Raw genomic sequence first — 24,145 nt, 5'->3', positions numbered from 1 at the left:
GTGCCAAATAAAAGAGCAACATTCATCGTCCACAGCTGACCATTCAAGACTCAAAATTACTAGTCATCATCCAACAAGAACAAAAGTAGGTTTTGGCTGTTTTATGACACAATAAATTGTATTCCTGACTTCTTTCTTTTTTGTGCTTTGTTATTGAAATATTATCTGTTTCTACTGATTATTATATACAGTGAGGTCAGAACGTCTGAGAATCGAAGATTTTCATTTAATCTTGTAAATAAACAACAGAAAGCTTTAGACTTTGGGAAAACTTAAAAATAAAGAAAAGTTGTGACAAGTAAAAGAAAACATACTCAAGATTCTGCATTATTTCTACATCACAGTTCAAATTGAAGCAGATTTGTGCAAAATGGTCAGATTAATTTTTTTTGTCTTATTCTTTCAAATGAAGTTTGTGATCAGATGACTCTCAGGTGTATCAGAGTCGTCCTGCTTTTTTTAGGCACGAGGTGCAGTGTGCATTTTCTGAATGCTCCCTTAATCAGTCCTGTGCAGCATGCATAGTCACGCATGCAAAGTGTAGCTGTTGAGTGTTGCACAAACAATAATGAAAGGGACGCATCGTTGCAATAGTTTTTTACAGTGAGCTACAGTTTTGCACATCAGTCATTTTGAGTATTTATATTGATACAAGATTGTAAATCCAGTATCAAGATTGTAAACCCAGATTGCGCCATGTCTGATTAGATATAGTCAGTTTGGTACTGTAAATCCTGCACTTTAACACTGATATCAAATTAACACGTCCAGCTGATAATGGCAGAGATCACTATTGGGGGCTTGCAGGTGTTTCAGGTGCACCTTGTTAGCTTACCATAAAACAAAGTACAGCCTCACAAAGTTCAACAGCGAACAGCAGATATAAACATGGGACAGTTGTCTGGTAAAAGCATTGCAAGGTTGTCTTCATCAGCTTGAACACACCTTCAGTCAGGACGCTGTGGACGAAGAACACCAGAAGAGGAAGATGGCGTCCAAGAAAGGCCTGACAGCCTTGGAGAAAAGTCTGATTGTTCTCTTTGTGGCCATGACCTTGGCCTACGTTGGCCTGATCGTGGTCTATGTCACTGAGAGAAACAACTCTGAAACTGAGAATGAAGAAGGTGAGTTACTTTTACATTCGTTTTAAGGTAGTTGTTGGTGCAGACCTTTGATCGTGTGCATATTGTTGAACTGTAAATCTGAAGGAACCGTGAACAACTCTGCAACTCTGCTGGAGTTTACTTCAGGCCCATGGACAATTGGTCTTTATAACATTTAGTCAAAAATAAATGAACTAAAATGACATTAGTTTAGTTTAGTAGCCTCTGTAACCTTCAACAGGGCATAATTGTGAATTATGAAGGCCTGATGTCAAATCAATAGCTTTGAGTTAAGAAAAGTTTTGGCTGAATCAGCACTGATTGGCTGAACTGTTTGTAATGTTGGATTTAATGTAAAACCCTGACATTCAGAAACCACTGTTAGATGTTTACAGCAGATAGAAACCTTAATACATTCCAAACGAGTCAACACAATCAATTGCAATAAACCTTTCGAACAAACTCACAATGATGCAAAGTTAATGTTGTTTCTAAAGGCCACTGACCCCACATTCCCATACAAACACCAACATTCCAATGTTGGCTTTATCTTGTTACAGAATGAGCACTGAAAAGCCAAGTGAACCAGTAAGAATGTCATAGAACAGTGTCAATGTGGAGAACGTTTTAGAACAATGTAAGCTGGAAGAGAACATTTTAGGACAGTATTAATGAGGGAGAGTTTTCTAGAACAGTGCGATTGGGGGGAGAGCATTTGAGAAGAGTATGATTGGGGTGGCTTCTTTGAACAATGTGAATGGGGAGAACATTTTAGACCAGTATGAATCGGAAGAGTGCTTTCTACAATGGTGTGAATGTGGAAGAACATTTTAGAAATGTTTGAATGAGAATTGAATTCTAGAACAGTGTGAATGGAAGAAGAGCTTTATAGAACAAAGTGAACTGGATGAAACATTCTAGAACAGTGTGGATGGCAGGAGAGTGTTATAGAATAAAGTAAACTAGACAGAACATTATAGAAAAGTGTGAATAGGGATAGAGTTCTAGAACAGAGTGAACGGAAGGAGTGCATTCTAGAACAAAGTGAACTTAACATTGTAGAACAGTGTGAATGGGGAAAGAATTCTAGAACAGAGTGAACGGAAGGAGTGCATTCTAGAACAAAGTGAACTTAACATTGTAGAACAGTGTGAATGGGGAAAGAATTCTAGAACAGAGTGAACGGAAGGAGTGCATTCTAGAACAAAGTGAACTTAACATTGTAGAACAGTGTGAATGGGGAAAGAATTCTAGAACAGAGTGAACGGAAGGAGTGCGTTCTAGAACAAAGTGAACTTAACATTGTAGAACAGTGTGAATGGGGAAAGAATTCTAGAACAGAGTGAACGGAAGGAGTGGGTTCTAGAACAAAGTGAACTGAACAGAACACTGAATGGGAATAGAATTCTAGAACAGTGTGAATGAGAGGACAGTATTATATAACAATGAATTTAACAACATTTTAGAACAGTGTGAATGGGAATATAATTCTAGAACAGTGTGAATGAGAGGACAGTATCAAAGAACAAAGTGAATTAAACAGAGCATTGTAGAACATTGTGAATGGGGATAAACGTCTAGGACAGTGCAAATGTAAGGAGCGCATTATAGAACAAAGTGAACTGAACAGAACATTGCAGAACATTGTGAATGGGGTTAGAATTCTAGAACAGTGCAAAGGGGAGTACAGTATTATAGAACAAAGTGAACTAAAAAGAACATTGTAGAACAGTGTGAATGGGAATAGACTACTAGAACAGTGTGAATCAAGAGAGAGTATTATAGAACAAAGTAGACTTAAGAGAGCATTGTAGAACAGTGTAAATGGGATCAGAACATTATAGAACAAAGTGAACTGAATGGTGTATTTTAGAACAATGTAAACTGATGGAGAACATTGTAGAACAATGTGAATGGGGGAACATTTTAGAACAGTATGATTGGGGGAGTGCTTTCTGCAACAGTGTGAATGGGAAATCAGTTCTAGAACCGGAGGACAGCATTATGGAACAAAGTGAACCAGACAGAACATTGTAGAACAGTGTGAATTGGGATAGAATTCTAGAGAAGTGTGAATGGGAGTACAGCATTTTAGAACAAAGTGAACTGAACAGAACATTGTAGAACGTTGAGAATGGGTACAGACTTCTATAACAGTGTGAATATGGATAGAGCATTATAGAAGAAAGTCAAGTGAACAGAGCATTCAAGAACTGTGTTAATGGAGAGAGAAGTTTATAGAACAGTGTTAATGGGGGAGAACATTTTAGAACAGTGTAAGTCAGGGAGAAGGTTCTAGAGGATTTCAAAAACCTACACAGGTATTTCACACCAACATAAGGTTTGGTTTCGTTGGCATTTTGGTCAGTGTGCTTTGGTCAAAGTATTCAGAAACATTTTGAGGACCATGCTTGAAAATTCAGAAGGGTGGCATTCATAAGGCTACACGACATCTACATCACCCTTTAATGACAACTGCAACAAATCTATATGAACATTTATAAAGGCTTATTTCAACAAGCGTCAGTTGTCATTACAATTTCAGAGGTGAAATCACTTCAAAATTGGCAAAATCAGCCCTTATGACAGCTGACGTTAGTCGGAATAAGCCTTTATACATGTTTATGTAGGGTTATGTACATTATGAAGGTGTCATGTCTCCTAAGAACGCTGCCCTTCAGTAAAATGCCTCATATATCTTAAGATAAGCCCTAATCAGCGTTTGTCAGAACAGCTCTTGTGATTACAATGTAAGCTCCACACATTGGTTACATTTTTGCTGTAGTATGAAAGTGTCTGTTGCTGCAGTAGCTAAGAACAGCTTGGGCATCACAGCAGTTCCAGATTGTGGCATTAAATCATTTGGATAGCTTATTTTTAGGCTTTGTTCTGACCTTCAAACAGAAATGCCATGTCATTCTGCAATGGATTTATTAGTACAAGCGTTCGTTCTTCTCTTTCACAGTTTGTCAGAGAACTTTTGTTGTGAGTGTATCAGTACAGGCTTATCAGCGCCGCACCACACTCATTTCACACCAAACCGCTGGAAGATCACATCTTTCTTTCTGGGTCGCTCTCTTTCTTCTTACACACCAAAGCATGGCCTCGAACCTCCAAAGGCGAGAGGCGCATAGACCGTTTTGGAGGCTTTGCTCACATCGTATATCCATCAGGTGCAGGGACGCAGGCCTGGACGCTCAGAGAGGTTTGAAGGCTGACAAGAGTTGCACTGATGTGTTCAGCCGCTGGCCACACTCCAGTCTGACAGACCGAGAGACGCAGATGTGTGTGAGGAGAACATCGCTATGTAGGTTAGCTTTTTCTGGGAAGGACAGGGAGGCGCTGCTCTTAAGACACCCGCTGCGATTTATTTCTTTATTTATTTCAGAGGCTATGGGCGCCTCCGTGTCGCCCATCCAGGCGTGAATCCGCCCCGTGAATGCACTGACGTCTACAAGGTCAAGCTTGTCCTAATTTAGCCAAAGAAAGCTTCCATGTTACATGTCCATTACACTGAATCTCAGGGGAACTAGACAGATCTGAGAGGAAAGTATGGAATATGGTATTTGCTAAAGATTTATATTTGTATTTTTTATTCAACTGTATTTCTTAATCATCTTTCTCCCTGCTCGCTGCAGTATACCATATTTTCACTTATCATAGACAGCATGACACACCATATAATCTGTGATAATTCTCCCAGGAACCTCAAATGTGTGTCGTAAGTGATCATTCAAAATGGCTGCACACAGCTTGAACACTTAGAGCAGCTGTCACTTATTTTATGAGATTTTTACTTATTGTGATAGCACACATGTTGATTGATGTTTAGCAATAAAACTGCTGTCTATCAGACAGTGGCATAAGCATTGGAGGCCAGGCAATTGGAATGGAGCCTATAGCACAGGGGGCTGTGTTGAACAGACCCAAGGGCTGAATGATTGATTGTTTTTTTAATCGAAATCGCAATTTTCAAGTCACAAGAGTTGCAATTTTAATCATATCTCAATTTTCCAAAATGTTGGCATAGTTAATTACACAAAGTGAATCAAAGAGATTTAATGTGAATTGCTTGGTTCTAGAAATTCAGCAAGTCGGAATTCTTCACAGTGATGGTGACAGGAATGTCTGAAGAGTTTTGTGCCTCTAAAAGCTCCCTCACAGAAAGTTAATACACTTAATGGTTAAAAATACACTGTATGATGTCTGAGTTTTGACCTAAAATATATTTTTAAATCCAGTCATGGCAGAGAGGTAGACATAGGGTGTTGTAGGGCAAAATAGTCCCCTAATAAACTTTTTTTTAATTTACTGCTATATAACCTTTATGAACTTTATATATAAAAACTTAGAAAATGTATGAAGGTTCACTGGTCATTTTGGGTGGGGAAAAAAAGATGGCTATACTTGCATTCTAGATGTGGTGACCCTGGTTTCTGTCTCCAGCACTACAAAGAAATCAGAGTTTCTCTACAATCAGCCATTTCACATTAAATCACTGTGAATGATTTTGTTGACATCTTAATGATTGAATTATGCAGAAACTATGAAATATCGATGGAATTCCACTGTAAGTGGAGAAACTTAACCTAATAATGCAAAGCTTGTGAACTGGAAGTCTGGCCCACTACATTTATCATTCAAGCCACAAGCCTGAAAAAATGGATGTGCTTGACTTCTTGGCCAAAAAAGGCCCAGAGCTGAATTTGCCTGTAATATCCTGGTTACTCCACTGCTACTAGAGCTTTGCTGGAATGGTGTGATGTACTGTTTGATAACTCTAAATAACTATGGTCACAAGCACATAATTCTTTGTGAGTGCAGATCATGCCTTCAACATGGTGTTAGTATGACGGAAGACTGATTGAGGGAGGGAACTTGGGCTTGGGCTTCTGCCTGGAGCTAGAAGGCCAGAGCCCATCTTGCTTTTATAACAGTGGTAGGACTGACATAGGTGAGGAACAGATGAGGGTGGTGGTGGGTATTGCGAAAACTTTGTCACAGGAAACAGGTAGAGATAGGAATTTATATGGCGTTAGATAAGAAGGAGGAGGGGCTTCAGTCATGGCCCACCACACAAATTTCATTTATTCTATAATTCCATTTAGTCTAACAAAATGGACAGAACCAAGACGTTTACATGAGCGGTATAAAAGACTCGTCCATTTACAGTCCCATTTACAGCATAGTCTGACTTTCCAACGTGACCTCCAACTTCGCGAGTCACGCAGGTTCGTCCACATTTTTGTGTTCCTGCAGTTTAAAAATATCAGCGTTCCTTTTTTTCTGTTTATGTAAATATCTAATGAGAGGATGGAAAATGATCATGTAACCCTGAATTTAAATGCTTTACAATCTTATATGTGGATCTCAAGGGAAATATCAAACACAAGAAAAAAAGGTAGAATATGGCTGTCTGCACATTTTCTTCTATTTTCTATAGTTTTTGTGATGTTTTTATTATGAGCTGGCAGAGAAAGAACACTTTTGGCCTTTTATACTGAGAGATTTTTTAAATGACTTTTTTCTGCTGTTTTCTTCAGTTCGATTTGAGTTGTGTTGTTTATTTAGCGGCGAGGGTGTGTAGATGTTGTGAAGAAAAACTCCGCTGATACTGAGTTGCTAGCAAAAAATTTATTACATAGTAAAACAGCATCATATCAAGCACTATAAAGCACCTGAGAGAGGATCCGTGCCAATTCTAAATGTCCTCCCCCGAACAGAATGACCAACAGCATATATATATGGTTCTTGTTGTTGAAACAGGAGACAGAGCATATGGTTCTTTTTAAAATGATCTCATCTATTTGGACCTAAGAGAAGAAGGGAGAAAGTGAGAGGCCCCCTTCCTATGGGAGCAAAGGGCCCCCCTGGTTCACATTCCTATCCCCTGCACAAACAGCGCACACAGGGCACTCCTAGATACTTGGAACTTCAGACATCAGCTTATACTCAATGTTAAGAGTGTTTTTACCTTCTTCTATAAAAAGGTTCCTTTCTAAATATACTTCAATTGAGAGAGACTAAATTTGGCGCAGGTGACGTCAGATCTGCCAAAGGTCCAATCAGAGTTAGCAACATGTATACGTTAGCTACTTACGTTCCTCTCCCTCACATAAAGTGACTGCTCTCCTGCTGCTCCGAGTCCCAGCCAAAACTCCCAGCAAGTAGGTTATTTGAGCTTTTCTAAATTGGTTAATGGTGCTTGTTATAAAGGTTTACTACACCGTTGTTTGTAGTGTAGCCAGGCCCTTCCTACCTATGTTAGCCACCTGCTGCAGAATCTGTACTAGTGTCCCCCTGTGATTGTACTTTACAGATGCATAATAAGGGACATGAGAAATTTGTCCGCAGTGTCAACAAAGTCTGTCTTAGTAATCCCGCAGTTAGTTAGCTATGGATTACAGATATAAGATGAAAGCCTGAGTTCTTAAACATTAGCTGCAAAATGTAAATCTTTAAAATGACCATTAGACAGCTTAAAATAGACCATTACACAGAAGAGTGAAATGGTCTGTTTTTCTGGGGGGGAGTGGGGGGGGTCATGGGTCATGGATTGGCGGTGTTATGGGTTGTTTTTGTTGTTTGGAAGATGCCACTGTCAATCATTTTGTATTCAGACATGCCCAAACAGGAGCTTTAATTAGACCAATACTGAACCACTGGTATGCATGTCAACATTTCAAATGCTGATTGCTTTTTACAAAGTCTGGTTACACTTTCCTGCTATACACACACAAAATTTAGGTGCACTTCAAGCCTCTAAAATACCCCAATTTACAAAGCACACTGGCCAGCTTCCAACTACCAGAGAGTCTGCATTGCCACTCCACTAGTTTAAGAAAATGCCTTTATCCTTCAAAAAGACAGGGAGCGTTCTGAACAATATCCATCGCTGCCCTTGGCTTCTTTAGCCAAATGTCACATCGTACTTTATAGTAATGTACGTCATCAATCTCTGTGAGTGAATGGGCCTAATCGAGTAGGAGACAGCATTCTTAGCATGTGCCGCATTTAAAGCGACACAGCCCTCGTCTTCTTGAGCAGTAAAAGCAGCAGTGCTGGTTAAATCCTACATCTGACATGAGTCAAATTTTGCAGGAACACCATCAGTGCATGATTTTAATGTCCAGAAAAGGCTGTTTTACTTTGTGATATGCACTCACCAACCCCACTATTGCTGGTGTACAGTTAGAGACTGTAGCTTCTCTGTTGTGCTAGCTATCCTCTAGCCCATCATCAGTGCTCAGCTTCTGACCACAGAGCTGCACTTGGCTGGATATTTTTGGGTAGTGGACCACTTTCAACCTAGCAGTGACACTGATGTTTCTAAGAACTCTATCAACACTGCTGTATCTGATATATCTGATCTCACACCAGCACCACACATACTATCATGATCATTTGTGTGCTGCACTGATAATGATCAACCTCCAGATTGCTTCTATAGTTTTCTGCCAGAAATGTGTTCAAAATCGGCACAAAGCAAAAACAGTCTAAGGTCATTTCAACCATAATACTAAATTTTACAGTGTTTAAGGAACATGGCATGAATAATTAGCTTCTGGGTACATTACCAGCTGGACAAAGAAACATAGAACATGAATAATTTAAATAAGATATTTAAATTATTTGAAATAGGTGTTGATCTCAGCTTGCACAAACCGCACAAATGCTTTCAGAGTATTAACACTTCATTTAACAATTTCGTTTATTTATATAACACTACTGAGATCAGTAGTAACACCTTGTTTTGCATTCTTTTTCAAATTAAGACAAATTTGTTCTAATTTTATCAGCAGAACAATTTTAATAACTGTAAAATCCTTGGAATGTTTGATACTTATGAATTTCAGAATTTCTTAGTGCTTTTGCTTTGATGATGATTTAACTCAAGTGGGCATGGACTCCATAAGATTGTGCAAAAGCTTATGATGAGTAGGTCAAGTCCACCTGAGAGTCATCAGAACACATGATTCAGTAGAAGTGATGACCCCAAAATCTTTTATCTTAAATTTTCAAATTCTAAGACTTTCTGATGTTTATTTGTAGGTTTAGATGACAAAATTCTCAGATTTTCAATGTAGTCTTAGACTTCTGGACTTATTTATTTGCTGATGTTGTTTATGATAGCACCCAGGTGCCCATGTGATTACAAAGACAAATTAATAGCAATAAGCATAGCAAGCATAACTATTCCTCATACACATTTTTAAAAACGTGCTTACCTTAGACAATACCAGACAGATCACAGGCTAGTCCAGTTTCCAACTATTGCAGAACAGCATGCAGTCAGTAATGCCACGTGAACTGGATAATCTATGCCATAAACTGCTATAATAAACTTGGTAGGCTAAACGCTGACATGAGGAGAAATTAGCTCTGTTCAAATTACAGCCGCATTATTAAGTAATGTAGTTTATTCATTTCATATACTTTTTTCAACCAGCCAGAATCATGACAAACCAGCCCAAAGTCTGACCAAGCGCCAAAGCACCTTTCTCATTACTGAATCTAACCAAAATCCTCACAATTTGTTCATCACCCAAAAACACCTGGTTGATCAGCAGTCCTGCAGTCAGAAACTGACCAATGAGGAATGGGTTTGAGGGGCGCTGACTGACTGAGTATGACAAGAAGATAGTAAGTATCTAGGTAGTCTGTAATTTTACACCCTTATAGTGGACCAATAAAGTCAGTGGAGCTTGTAAAGTAGCCAGTGAGTAATAAAGTACCTTGTAAATGAAGTACAAGGTAGGTGTTTCCAATGGAGTAGATGTTACATAGACTAAGCTGTTCATTCTGGAAGTTAGATGTAGCAAGTAGATCTACAACCCCATTTCCAAAAAAGTTAGGACGCTGTGCAAAATGTAAATAAAAACAAAATGCAATGATGTAAAGATCAATTATACCCTATATTTATTTGAAAATAGTACAAAGACAACATATCAAATGTTGGAACATTTTTTGAAAAATATATGCCCATTTGGATTTTGATGCCAACAACACGTTCCAAAAAAGTTGAGATGGGGGCAACAAAAGGCTGGTAAAGTTATGTAATGCTAAAAAAAAATCACTGCATGGGCTCAGAAACACTTCTGAAAATTACTGTCTATGAAAACAGTTTGGCGCTGCAAGTTAAAACTCAGAAACACAAAGGAGAAACTGCATAACTACATAAACAGGATCCAGAAATGCTGCCACCTTCTCTGGGCCTGAGCTCATTTAAAATGGACTGAGGGGAAGTGAAAAGTAGCAGCTGAAATCCTATAGCAAACAAGAAGGGGAAAACATTTCACTTTCAAAACTACAGCAATTGGTCTCGTCAGTTCCCAAACGCTTACATAGTGTTGTTAAAAGAAGAGGTGATGAAACACAGTGGTAAACATGCCCCCGTCCCAACTTTTTTGGAGCAAGTTGTTGGCATCAAATTCAAAATGGGCATATATTTTGCGAAAAACAATAAAATTTCTCAGTTTCAGCATTTGATATGTTGTCTTTGTACTAGTTTCATTTAAAAATGTAGTTTACATGATTTGCACATCATTGCATTTTATTTAATTTACATTCTGCACAGCATCCCAACTTTTTTGGAAATGAGGTTGTACTTAGAAAGCAGAAACTCACAATAACTAGCTAATGACATCTAAACTAGCCAATTAAATGAATACAGCAGGCATTTGTCCTGCAGCATTCATTTCAGGGTGCTGTTATTTAGTTCAGCTGGCTTACTGTTATTGTTTAGTGACACTTTTTATAGAACCTTCCAGCTGATAAACATCTCTATGCATCTGCTGAATTATTTAGTATTACATAGTAGATATTATTAATTGTAATATTACTGCATATGTATTAACTGAATATCAGAACAAAATCTTTTGTTTGTAATTTTCTCTAGAATGGAGCATTTCACACCAAACACTCTGAATGTCTTTGTTTACATCTTAGCCATTTAATTATGTAGAATTTGTGAAATGTGTTAGAGCTTTTGCTTACATAAAGGAGAACTCCATCGATTTTCCAAAAGTTCTACATAATTAAATGGTTAAAAAATGTCAACGATGGTTTGGTGTGAAATGCTCCATTCCACACCAAGTCAGAATTGTTCACAGTGGTGGTGATAGGAACCAGACGGATAGGAAGTGTTTATTCCTCTAAAAGAAACATCACAGAGAGTTATTACATGAAATTGTATATGGGGATGTACATGCAGGGTGTTGTGAGGCAAAATTGGCTATGTTTGCACTGTAGACATGACCCCTGGTTCCTATCACCAACACTGCAAAGAAATTTGAGTCAGTTTCTCTATAATTATATAAGTAGTCACAAGTAACTACTCTGAATGACTTCGATAAGCTGCTATTTCAGGTAATTTTGGACAACTTCTAATGCTCCATTTATCATGAACCAACACAATAAAGGGCAGCTTGTGCTTTCAAATGAGGGAAAAAAATAAATACGGCAGCTATGATGTTTTCATATTACAGTTACAATATGCATGTTTAAAAAGTGCTAATTATTATAATTTGCTGATAAGATTTCATTTACCACTCTAACAAGGCTTCATCTACAGGGTGCTGTTACAGCGTAATTAGTTCACCAAGGCCCCAGCAGTGACGGTTTGTTGTTTCTCACTTGTCGTCTGCAGAGGAGGTATTGGATTCGGGTTGTGGAAGCCTGGGACAGCTGAGCGGAGACTCGGGGGAGTTCAGCAGTGGGAATTATCCAAGCAACTACAATACCGGAATGAGCTGCAGCTGGCACATCACTGTGGAAAACAATAAGGTAGTGACCCAGATGACTGAAAAGCCAGAAAACTGCGTGAAGGAATGTAAAGCTCGGTTAGATTTTAGAGGAGAGTCACTTAAATTTCATTTTTCTGTATTTGTTTAAACAGTAACTGGTAAGTTTGAGCTAGCTGGAGCAAACATATAGAAGAGCTGCTTAAACCAGAACAAAAGGGAAATATGCCAATGCAGTAGAGAGGAAATAGAAGCATGTGTGATTCTTTCTGTGTCTTGAATTGAGAAGTGCTTTGATTAACTACAAGTAGAGGCAGTTTATGGCTTCATTTCAAAAGACCAATCATGCACACTCTCGGCAAGTGGGTGGCACTGATTTATCTATAGGTTCTGATACTTAGCGGTGATAGATCTATAGATATTGATATTTAGCAGTGATTGATCTATAGGTTCTGATACTTAGTGGTGATAGATTTGTAGATATTGATATTTAGCAGTGATTGATCTATAGGTTCTGATACTTAGCAGTGATTGATCTATAGGTTCTGATACTTATCAGCGATTATAGGTTCTAAAACTAGGTAGTGACTGATCTATAGGTTCTGATACTTAGCTGTGATTGAGCTATAGATATTGATATTTAGCAATAATTGATCTACAGTTTCTAAAACTAGGCAGTGATTGATCTATATGTTCTGATACTTAAGAGTGATTGATCTATAGGTTCTGATATTTAGAAGTGATTGATCTATAGTTATTGCTACTTAGCAGTAGCAGTGATTGCTCTGTAGGTATCGATACTGACCAGTGATTGATCTATAGACATTGCTATATAGCAGTGATTGACCTATAGGTATCAATACTTAGCAGTGATTGATCTATAGATATTAATACTTGGCAGTGATTGATCTATAGATGTTGATACTTAGCAGTGATAGATATATAGGTATTGATACTTAGCAGTGATTGATCTGTAGGTTTCGATACTTAGTAGTGATTGATCTGTAGGTATCGATATTTAGCAGTGATTGATCTATAGACATCAAACCTTAGCAGTGATTGATCTATAGGTGTCGAGACTTAGCAGTGATTGATCTACAGATATTGATACTTAGCAGTCATCATCATTGTTAACTGACCGGAGGAACACGGTCATAAGCCTTCTCCAAATCCACAAAACACATGTAGACTGGGTTGGCAAATTCCCATGCCCCCTCAACAATCCACGAGAGGGTGAAAAGCTGGTCCATTGTTCCACAGCCGGGACAGAATCCGTATTGTTCCTCCTCAATCCGAGGTTCAACTATCGGTCGAAGTCTCCTTTCTAGCACCTTGGCATAGACTTTCCCAGGGAGGCTGAGCAGTGTGATACGTCGATAGTTGGCACACACCCTCCGGTCCCCTTTCTTAAAAATAGGAACCACCACCCCGGTCTGCCAGTCTAAGGGTACTGTTCCCAAGGCCCATGCAATATTGCAGAGGCGTGCCAGCCACGACAGCCCCACAATATCCAGAGCCTTAAGCATCTCCAGATGAATCTCATCCACCCCCGGTGCCTTGCCACTGAAGAGCTTGCCAACTACCTCAGTGACCTCCACCAGGGAAATGGAGCTTGACACGCCAGAAGCCTCTGGCCCAGACTCCCTTGAGGGAGGCATGCCTCCTGGATTAAGGAGTTCCTCAAAGTGCTCCTTCCACCGACTGACAAGATCAACATTTGAAGTCAGAGTTTCTCCACCCCTGCCGAATACAGCTAGGGCGCAGCCACCCCGACTGCTCCTGAGTCGTCGGACAGTTGTCCAGAACCTCCTTGAGGCCGACCGAAAGTCTTTTTCCATGGCTTCTCCAAACTCCTCCCACGCCCTGCTTTTGCCACTGTTGCGGCTGCCACCTTTTTTGCCTGTCGGTACCTATCTGCTGAGTCAGGAGTCCTTCGGGCCATCCAGTCCCACTTGCTCCAAGAAGGCTGAATACTCAGACCTGTTGTTTGGTGCATAAGCACACACAACAGTCAGTTTTCCTCTCTGCGATTTTAATTTGCATTGAGGCGACCCTCTCGTCCACCGGGACAAACTCCAACTGCACGGCTGCCAGCCGGGGACTCGTGAGTATCCCCACACCCGCCCGGTGCCTCTCACCCTGTGCAACCCCTGAGTAGGAGAGGGACCAACCCCTATCAAGAAGTTTGGTTCCAGAGCCGACACTGTGGGTGGAGGTGAGCCCAACTATATCTAGTTGGTACCTCTCAACCTCCCGCACAAGCTCCGGCTCCTTCCCCCCAGTGAGGTTACATTGATACTTAGCAGTGATTAATCCATAGATATTGATACTTAGCAGTGATTAATCCATAGATATTGATACTTAGCAGTTATTGATCTATAGATATTGATACTCAGCAGTGACTGATCTGTAGGTATCGATACTTAGCAGTGATTGATCTATAGACATTGAAACTTAGCAGTAATTGATTGATAGATATTGATACTTAGCAGTGATTGATATACAGATCTACAGATGTTGATAGTTAGCAGTAATTGATCTATAACTTATAAAATTTAGCAGTTATACAGATTTATACAGTTGTATGCAAAAGTTTGCATGCCCTGGTCAAATCACATGACAAATGACAGAAAAAGTGTCCTGTACAAAATTTATGGCACATTTTATAATCTGTTTTATTTTTCCCAATATGTTAAACTTAGCAAATAAATAGAAATTGTGCACTAAGATGAGAATGCACTGGACTGTCAGGAAGCTAGTCAGCGGAGGATGAGAAAAATCATGGCAATATGCAAATACCATCAGGTTTCAATGAGATCAGCTTAAACTGAGCAATTAAATGTAGCATTTTAAAGTGATTTGCAATGATTAACTGACTGAATCCTTTTATATTCATCCTTTCTTTCCAGTCTCATCTTATCCCCTGTAGTTTATCCCCTACTGTTCATAATTGTGCATTGAATCTTTGAGGCAGCTCTTCCTCTGAAGCCCCAAGAGACCTATTACTGAAATAAACGTGCTACCAAATGAAGGGCTGCAGAGATATGCTGCATTTTATAACCAGTTAATAATATTGTAAAATGAATCCTGATATAGCAAAAAAATGAGGAGGGATCATTGAACTGGGATAATCATTTTTCATTTTTTCCTACATCTTTGTTTAAGTCCTAGCTGCTGAGTTTGAACAAGCTGGAGTGGAAGCACAGAAGAGCTACTTAAACAGGAACAAAAGGGTTTTATGCTAATGCAGTGGAGAGGAAATAGAAAGGAAAGTTCTGTGTCTTCAAAAGAGAGAAAAGGAGCCATGAAGTGATTAAATGTAAATACAGATAGCAAAGCTAAATGATTACATCACATACAAATGCAAACAAATGGGGCAAGTAAGTCATCCATCTGCTGTTTAGAGAAACCTACAGAGAGAGAGAGAGAGAGAGAGAGAGCATTTGTTTTGGGAGTGAATGGAGCGCAAGAGAAAAGAGAACAATCTATGTGCTCTTGTTTCTCCAGGTGATCCATTTATGGTTCCAAGACTTTTCTCTGGAGGATTCAGGCACGTGCAGTGCAGACTCTCTCACGCTCCGGGACAACCTGGGGATCATCGGTGAGGATTCTGGAAAAACCTACTGTGGTAGCAGTCTCTACTAAACACAGGAAATCAGTTAAACAGCATAGTCACAATTGAGTCTCCAAAACAATATGTTTATTTAAGAATCATGTCCAGAGAGACCCAGAGATCTCCACCTGAGATGATTACAGAACATTTGATAGTCCCCAAGAAGGGTGTTGGTGTGTTTCATTGGTCAGCAGAGTACAAAGACATTCAAATTCATTTATCCACTTAATCAGAGAATTCACTGGTTTCATTCAGTCATATTGCCACAGGTGTATAAAATCATGCACCTAGCCATGCAGTCAGTCTTTATAAACATTTATGAAAGAATGGGTCGTTCTAAAGAGCTCGCTGAATTAGAGCCTGGTACTGTAATAAGATGCCAAATTTGCAACAAGTCAGTTTGCAAAATTTCTCCCTCCTAGATTTTCCACGGTCAAATGTGAGTGGTAATATTGAAAAGCGGAAGCGTTTAGGAACCCCAGTAACTCAGCCACGAAGTGTCAGACCACATAAAGTTACAAAGCGGGTCGCTGAGTGCTGAAGCGCATAGTGCATAAAAGTCACCAACCCTCTGCTGATTCAATAACTGAGTTCAAACCTCCTCTGGCATCAACATCAGCACAACAACTGTGCGCCAGGAGCTTCATAGCATGGGTTTCCATGGCCGAGCAGCCACAGGCAAGCCTTATATCAACAAGCACAATGTCAAGCGTCAGATGGAGTGATGTAAAACATGCCGCCACTGAACTCTGGAACAGTGGAAACGTATTCTGTGGCATGACAAATCATGCTTCTCTATCAGGCAGTCTAATGGACAAGAAGGCCAGAAGAATATTACCTGCCTGACTACACTGTGCCAACAGTAAGGTTTGGTGGAGGAGGGATAATGCTATGACCTTGTAAATGCTCTTCTGGATGAATGGGCAAAACTTCCCACAGACACACTCCAAAATCTTGTAGAAATCTTTTTCCAGAGGTGTGGAAGCTGTTACAGCTGCAAAGGGGGGGGGGACTCCATATTAATACCTTTTGATTTAGAATGGGATGTCATAAAAGCTCCTGTAAGTGTAATGTGTAGGTCTCCCAATATATTTTGTCCATAAAGTGTAGGAAACCCATATATCATCAAAGTGCTCACCTCACTTCTGGCATATTAACGTTGTGGTGGCCTGTAGCTGCATTGGTCATAATCAGTGGTCCACTGTGGCTTTATCCTCTAGCTAGTCTCAGAATGAAACATCTTTGATACAGTTTATGTTTAAAGGTGAAGGCACCCAGTTCAAAGCCAATGTACAAACCAGAGTTTGGGTTTTTGTGTTGCTGTATCTGGTTGGATTTATACTGCAAGGCTAAAGTGCACCAAATTAAACACATGTTTTGGTTATCAGATCTTTCGCAGGGATACAAGCACCCTGTTACACTAATTTTTACCACTATGAAAGCAGAAAAAACAAAAGATTAGACAATTAACGTCTATGTTTATCACAATCAAAGAAGCAGGTCGCTGATGCTTGGCCAAAAATAAGTGGGCAGAAATCAAAGGCATTTCTTTGCTATTTTTTATTGCTCTGCTATTATTACCTGCAGCTCATTCTGCAGGAATAATATGAGCGTTTGTAAAGAGTAAAATGTTAAACAGGCAGATTATGCAGACAGTACAGTGCTGGAGCACTGAGTAAAGCAATGCGCTCTGGTGTTGAATTTTCCCATATGAAATCCATTCACACCAGCAGTGCACTGAAGCAGGGATCAATAGAAAAGAACTGAGACCTGTTATTTTTGCCACTGTTCACACATCAAAACAGACTAAGAACAGACCAAAATGGACTTCCCAGTTAATTCACAGTGTAGGAACATAAACGGTGACTAAGTGCATTCATTCATGTATCACAATAAAAGCATTTTTACCAGATTAGTGAGCTGCAGCTCCTCTCACTGAGCACAAACTCACAATGACTTTATCTCCAGCTGAAATTGAGATTTTAATTAGTTTTGACCATTAGTTTTGTTTTTTTTTAAATGTCTATAGGTCAGCGCTATGTAAACTTAAGTGTCCTGAGCTCAAACAGTGGTGGGTTGTCGCCCCAGTACTTTGAAGAGTGGTGGGTCAAATTCCTGCCCACAACCATGATTCCAGCTGCCCTGGTGTGATTAACTATAAAATCAATTTAATATCAATAAGTGAAATTTCTATTTTAACCATACTACACAGTAAAATGAGAGGTAAATGAGCTCCTGCAGAGTACCTAAAATCCCACTCATCCCACATACAGGACGCCATACACATGCTTAAAAAAGGGTACTTTGGACTTGTGCCATAGACAAGCCACTTTTCTAAAGAACCTTTTAATGAATGAAACACTCAGTTGAAAGGTACTTTAGCCCGGTGATATAACTATGCATATTCTCAAGATTCAATTTCATTTTGGGTATTTTATGTCTTGTTCCTACGGAGCTCTGATTATACAGACTGATTTGGCTGCAGCAGCACTCTAATAAAATAAACCACTCAAAATTGCAAAGTCTGCAATTTGTAAGTAACTTCCTAAAAAACTCAGTTAATTCAGAGTGGGTGTGTATGAGATAAGCCCCGCCCTCTTCCCAGCCTTTCTCTGATAGAACCAGAAGCCTAGTTTTGATCACTGACAGTGGTTTCCTAGATAGGCAGCACATAGGCAATACAGTTTTAAAGGGCCAGTATCATGGAAAATTTTATTTACCTCACTTTTTTACATAAAAATGCTTGCCATAAAATGTAAACATTTTCAAAAAAAAGCTGCAAAAAGTTTCAAAACGTACTGTGCAGTCCCCAGTCCATATATGAAAACAAACCTGAAAAAAGCAGCCTGTTTTAAAGTCATTATTTTTGTGATGTCATTAAAATCAGTGCATTTGCATATATCCACTTATTCAGCCTACAGCAGTGTAGCTCCACCCATTTACTCTGAAGCTGTAAGCAATGTTTCAACCCCTGCCTTTTTGAATGAGGCACGATATATGACAGCCAATCATTTATGTTATATCAGTCTTAAAATCACATTAACAAAAATACAGCCAGTTTCATTCTAAGGGATAAAGAGAGGCTGGAAAATGGTCATGTAAAAATGAATTATGGCTGTTTTTTGGTATCAAACTCCCCACAAATGTTATGAAAGAAAAAAAATAATTATGGCTGTTTTGGTACGTGAACCCACACAAATCATATGTATAGAAATCATTACACCCTTATTTTTGTTCTTTCATGGCACTGATCCAAAGCGCCTTTTTGGCACCTTTAATTTTAAGACTGTAATGTAATGATAGTAATGCTTTACTTAGATTTCTCTGCTCCTGCACGATCTTCTGTTAATTAAATCTTTGCTCTGAGACGACTGCAGCTTAACTGCTCCAGAGAATTCAATTGAACATGCTGATTGATTACGTAGACTGTCAGGCAGCCGGTGACCGTTGCAGCAATGACCTTTTATATATAGTCTGTAGGAGTTAATGTAATGCAGGAAGAGCTGCTTTTGACATTGTTGATTTTATTATGCAAGGCTGTTTTTCTGAGCGCAATGATCTTGAGCAGGAGTATTTCAGGAGTGAAAGCGTTTTCCGATGAATCAGAGGAGTGAAGGGTTGTGAGTGGGCAGTGGGGAATGCCTGCCCACATGTACTGATCACCCGCAGCCTCCGCTTTTACACACACTGCTGTGAGCTGTTGAATGGGCTTATTGTGCATCGGTGTTCACTACTCCAGGGGACTCTAATATGCTATGCTATGAAAGTCTTTTGACAAATTATATTGACTCTTATCAAAGCAAATAATGCTTCAGAGGTTAAAACAATTGCAGAACACTTTTGCTTGTTTTTGATAACTTCATTGGGTTTATACAGTAATTCCAGGTAGTTGCTAGGAGATTGCTAAGGTGCTGCTAGGCGATTCCTATGCTATACCAGGTGGTTGCTAAGGTATTGATAGGCCATTGCTATGTTATCCCATGTGGTTGGTAAGGTGTTCCTAGACTATTGCTGTGCTATCCCAGGTGGTTGCTAAGGTGTTATTAGGCCATTGCTATATTATCAAGGTGGTTTTTAAGATATTGCAAGGCTGTTACTATGGTGTCCAAGGTGGTTGCTAAGGTTCTGGTAGACCATTGCTGTACTAATCCTAGGTGGTTACTAAGAGTTTGCTAGGCCAATGCTATGGTATCCTAGGTTGTTGTTAAGGTGTTGCTAGCATACCTGCATGATTGTGACATAACAGGAGTTTCCAAAACCATTACAGAGTAAATAATGATGGAATAAGATGTAGAGGTATAAGATTGAAACAAGCAGATCAATGAATCCATTAACTGGTCTAGAACCTTTACATTGTAAGGACATTATACTTCTAAAGGCTATTCATATTCACACACATTCATGTCTTTAAAGAGCCATCTATTAAAACATTTTTGGGGCTTCTTTAGTAAAGGCAATCGTTCTACTTAGAACTTTAAGTTCTTTATAGAACTATTATATGCTTAAATGGTTCTTTTCATGGGGGAATTGTTCTTCAGATTGATGGAGAATGTGTTGTATGTGGTTATATATAGAACCTTTTTGCAAAAGGTTCTATGTAACACCAAAAAGGGTTCTTCTATTGTTACAAGCTTGACATTAAAAAAATAACACAATGATTTTTGGTGTTATGTAGAACCATAAACCTGTCATGGCAGTGTATTTTTGCTATGTGTACTCTATTTACCTCTTATGACATTAATTGCTGTGAGATCTGTCATGACAAGTACTGGTAATGGAAACGTGGCACTGTTATATTATTAAACAATATCTGTCATGACAACACATGACAGCAAATGGCATCTGCTCTGACATGTTTATGGCATTGTTGTTGTTGTTAATGAGTTGAGATACCATGAGATACCATTGGCACCAGTATGAAAAACCTCATTACTAAGTATCACAAAACTCTCTTTGCTTTGTCCACTTTCAATTGGTTTGAACTCTTTGGGCATGTGAAGTTTGCCAAAGGACAAAGAGTCAAAATCGTGCAGTCATCATGCCTAGTTTTGGTGTTTCTTGTTGTCTATCCAAGCTTTTTTTTTCCAAGCTTCCACCATTTATTATACGGTGCTGACTGTTCCAGAAGCAAGTGCACTGAGGGTATTGCTGATGGCCTGCAGCCACTCCATCTCTTTTACTGAAACAGGGCTTGCACTGAGATGGAATGGAAATGGCTGATTTGAAGTGTTTTGAAATTTGGTTTGATCAATTGATTGATGTATTGAATAATTGATTACTTTTGTTCATCTAAACTGATACATTGTTCTGCATCATTTTAATCAAAGAATGTTTAGAATAAAAGCAGTTAAACCTAATGTACCTATAAAGATACCAGACTGAAAGCAAGCAGAGCAAAGTGAAAATTTCCTATTTTCTAAATGTAGTACAAGGTTGTAGAAGGCTAAGTAACGAGAATTGGCCTGGATGTTTTGTACAAGGTTAAATGTACTGTTCAATAGTGCAATAGAGCTACTACGTGGTGTCAGCTAATCTATGTGTGTGTGTGTGTCTCTGTGTGTGTGTGTGTGTGAGCTGGAGTGGGATTAAGCCACTTCAGAGTTTATATTCATATACTGATAACTATTGGAGTGGGCGATATGGTGAAAATGAGGGATGCATGATTGGAATTGGCTAAGAAGGGATTGTATATTTACTCCAAGCATTATTAGTAGTTGGGTTTTTTTGTGTTGATCTGTGCCACAGTTTAATGACAGAAATAATGTGAGCCAAGTAAGTGCATGACTGCATCAGTATGGTCATTATGCTAAAAAGCCAGCTACCACTTTCTTTCAACATACTACTTTATTTGCTTCACATTGGTTTGAACTGATATGGTGTTTAAGTAAAAGTCAGTTTGCCTGTAAAAAGACAAATAATGGTGTTTATATTACAGCTTTAGCTAGTAGAAAGCACTAGAAACTAGGGGTGTAACGATATGCAGATCTCATGTGATACACATAGCTGTTTTTTCCCCAACACAATATGTTTCTGATAAAGAATTAGAAAAGTAATGCTAACATAACATTTATTTATTTATTTATTTATTTCCCCCCAAAAAAAGACAACAGTGCTTGCTGAAGGGATAATTATCACAAGTCATTTTCTTAAAAGATGTAAAAAAAAAACAAACATTAAAACTAATACAAACAAAAGTTCAAGATGTTTATTACACATAAACCTGTGTGTATTATTATAGCTCATAACAATAAAAGTAAACACAAATGTGTGGGCTATAAGGCTACATCTCAAAATTAAATTAACTGAATTTTAAAAGTCATTTTATAGTCAGATCTAGTGTGGGTATATAAAGCATGGCCAAGTGTTTTCTAATGCATCTCAGTCACGTCCAGCAGACTGCAAAATCCAGCACTCTACAACTGAGTAACTTGCAAGCAATAAGCATCCCTGTCAGAGCTATTTGTTCAGAATCAGCACTTCCTGGCTGCTTAAATCAGTTTGGAGATATAGCTGCTGCGACTCGAGTTTTCTCCTCACTTCAATAACAGACATTTGTTTGATGTCTTTGCAAATTAGTTAGAATGGATATTTGATATTCGCATTGAGCAACTATCAGAATGCTGTCATCTTTCAGTTTCTTACCCTTCGCTCGTCATTATTGTACTCGACTGGCAAACCGAAGTGTTCCCCAAAAGGAGATGAATGCGAGGATAACTTTTGGCTTTTTCCAGCCAAACTTGCTCTCTATGCTTGCCATTTTAAACAGCTTAGCTAATCAACCACCCAAAGTAAACATAGTTTCCTTTGACCTTTGAATATTTCTGGAGTGTGTTAAATGGTGCAGCAGTTACACTCTTGTGCCTGAGGAAAAAAAGAAGCTGGCAAATAAGCTTGCTAAAGGCAGGCTAACCAAACCTGCTCCAGTTCCAAGAGCTGTGCATCAAAGTTTTTTTTTTGCATTGATGGTTTTTATTTTTAGGAACATCATCAACTGGTTTAACAGAACTAAAGAAACCAATAGCACACATTCTATAGGATGAAATGTAATTATATTCGATTCATTCAGGCAAATACTGTCTCACAACCCCTGTATAAAAAAATTAATATTAACATGCATGTTGTGACACCCCTACTCAAAACACGCTTCTTTGTTTAACGTTTGTTTACTTCACACAGTGTGAGCTTCAGGATGAAAATAAAGGCTAATAAAATTGGCCAAAAATGTGACCATCGGCCAATTTGGCTGCAAAGAAATCAGAATTGCCCATAACAATATGTGATTAGTGCACCCTATTTAAAAAACAAAACTCAATAGACATTTTCATATGTGTCACAATATTTAACTTTTCTGAGCATCGTGAGGAAGCTTCCCTTCACCAAATAAACCAGCAATACAGTTGTGCCACATTTTAAAAAGACTATGAAAACTATAATAATGCAAATATAATGAAATATTATTTAGAAGGAACAGGAGGAAAAATGTAATCTTTACACAGTACACTGTTACCACACTGTACATTGTCTGTTGTTGTTTACAGACTCTCTATAATTAGTCTAAATTTGTTTTTAATAATATAAATGCGCTCATTGCAAATGTGATGTCCTCGAAACATTTCAAGAAACAGGAGCATGTTTACCACTGTGTTACATCACCTTTTAACAACACTTCAAAGTGGTTTGGGGACTAAACACACCAATTCATCCAGGTTTGAAAGCAGATTTTTTTTCATTCTTCAATTATACAAGTCTTTAGCTATGCAACCGTACAGGGCCTTTGTTGTCATATTTTGAGCTAAATTAGACACACTTTTTCAACTGGAGACACTTCTAGACTGCAGGAAGGCCAGTCTAGCACCTGCACTCTCTGATTACGCAGCCATTCTGTACATGTGCAGAATGTTCCTTGGTGTTGTTATGTTGAAATAAGCATAGATGTGCCTGAAAAAGATCTAGAAGGCAGCATGGTTGCTCCAAAGTGTGTTTAGTGCTAACAGTGATTTTATAGATGTGCAAGCTATACACTAGCAACCCCCATGCCATGATAGACCCTGGCTTTTGAAGTTTACACTGTAAAAATTTGGATGGTCCTTTTATTTTTTTGGCCTGGAGAACACAACGTCTATGATTTCCATAAACATTTGACAGTCAGACCACAATACATGTTTCCACTGTGCATTAGCCTATTTCAGATGAGCTCAAGCCCAGAAAAGTCGGCAGTGTTTCTGCACGTTGTTGATATGTGACTTCCACTGTGCATATTACTTTGAATACTTTGTCTTACTTTGAATTTGTGGATGCAGCAATGAACAGTGTTTATTACTAAGCCTGTATATTGATATCCATCACAGAAACATATTGTTTTTTAACCAGCGCTGTCTGAGGGGTCAAAGGTAACAGGCATTTAATTGTGGTTTTTGGCTTTGTCCTTTATGCGCAGAGATTTCTTGAGATTCTTCTGAATCTTTTGATGGTATTATGCACTGTAGATGGTGAAATACTTAAATCCTTGCAAACAGTGGTTGAGAGGTGTTGTTCTTAAACAGCTGGAATATGTGCTCTTGGATTTTTGGCATAGTGGCAAGTGTCAACCCACCCTCGCTCATAAAGGTCTACACCTTTCCTGAGTGCTCCTTAATTGCATCACTTGTTTTTTTAATACATTTCACAACATTCCTAGTCTTAAATTG

At 38.8% G+C, this 24,145-nt stretch overlaps 1 protein-coding gene across 1 annotated transcript in view; it reads left to right on the top strand.

Moving 5' to 3' along the window:
* The first annotated feature begins 795 nt into the window (after positions 1 to 795).
* Positions 796 to 24,145, top strand: part of zgc:154142 (uncharacterized protein LOC555481 homolog) — a 74,290-nt gene continuing 50,940 nt past the window's right edge. The window contains exons 1-3 of the mRNA XM_036574993.1: positions 796 to 1,124; positions 11,752 to 11,888; positions 15,353 to 15,446. Of these exons, the coding sequence (XP_036430886.1) occupies positions 989 to 1,124; positions 11,752 to 11,888; positions 15,353 to 15,446 (367 nt within the window). The 5' untranslated portion in view covers positions 796 to 988. The remainder of the gene's footprint in view (positions 1,125 to 11,751; positions 11,889 to 15,352; positions 15,447 to 24,145) is intronic.

Source organism: Colossoma macropomum, unplaced genomic scaffold (genome assembly GCF_904425465.1).
Source record: "Colossoma macropomum unplaced genomic scaffold, Colossoma_macropomum, whole genome shotgun sequence".
NCBI lineage: Eukaryota > Metazoa > Chordata > Actinopteri > Characiformes > Serrasalmidae > Colossoma > Colossoma macropomum.
Note: the sequence above shows the minus strand (reverse complement) of the source record. Positions and strands in the feature narration are given on the sequence as shown.